Source organism: Camelina sativa, chromosome 7, assembly GCF_000633955.1.
Source record: "Camelina sativa cultivar DH55 chromosome 7, Cs, whole genome shotgun sequence".
NCBI classification, from domain to species: domain Eukaryota; kingdom Viridiplantae; phylum Streptophyta; class Magnoliopsida; order Brassicales; family Brassicaceae; genus Camelina; species Camelina sativa.
In genome coordinates, this window is record NC_025691.1 from 24,942,794 (window position 1) to 24,943,610 (window position 817).

The 817-nt window shown below is 35.3% G+C and overlaps 1 protein-coding gene across 2 annotated transcripts in view; it reads right to left on the minus strand.

The window, feature by feature from the left end:
- LOC104702452 (sm-like protein LSM3B) overlaps window positions 1-575 on the minus strand; it is a 5,665-nt gene extending 5,090 nt beyond the window's left edge. Inside the window, exon 1 of one of the 2 annotated variants that reach the window (XM_010418307.2) lies at window positions 305-575. In XM_010418307.2, the coding sequence (XP_010416609.1) occupies window positions 305-421 (117 nt within the window). In that variant the 5' untranslated portion in view covers window positions 422-575. The remainder of the gene's footprint in view (window positions 1-304) is intronic. The other variant, XM_010418308.2, reaches the window with a different exon arrangement.

An 817-nucleotide genomic window follows, 5' to 3' on the forward strand; every position in this document is an offset into this window, starting at 1 on the left:
AAAAAAAAAAAAAAAAAAAAAAAAAAAAGCAAAACTTTTCAACTTAAAAGAATGTAGAAGTCTTCTAATTATATACTAACTTCGTCAAAATTTGAATCAACACCAACCCATAAATTCCCAATTTTTTCAACATTGAAACTTTAAAAGCAAAACCCTAGACTTTCCCCTAAAAAACAAGACCAAATTTGATACGAAACAGAGAAATCAGCAAACACTAAATTCAAATAAATTATAAGCGGAGCGAGTTCTAACTAGTTAGAAACTCAAAGTAATGACTAGAGACCCACAGAGGAAGAAGACGTACGTGGAGCTTGCCGCGAAGTTCGCGGTCTGACCGGAGCTTGACATAGATTCTCTCGTCAAGACTCAACCGAATCAGATCTAGTGGCTCCCTCACGGTGGCATCTTCCTCGCCGGACATTGCGTAGACAGAGATACCTTCCCACTAGAAACTCTTCTCGAAGGGTTTTGGTGCCGACGAATCGGATTACCGGACACAAACTCTGACCTCTCGCGGACACGAACTTTTTTGACAAATATATTTCGTTCTTCGAATAAGATTTTACTTTACATATCCTATATGGGTAACGGCCCCAACCAGTAGAAAAATTAGGCCCATATACTAACCAGGCGACTTTATATTTATATAGAATTATAGATTAGTAGTGCTTCAGATTTTTGTTTTAGCTAAGTGAATAGTGATATGAATGATGATGATGATGCGAAACAAAAAATAATAATAATAAAATACATTTATGCCCATAAAAAAAAAAAAAAAAGATAATTATGGTTGAAGGTTCTTGTATTGTATAAGTTC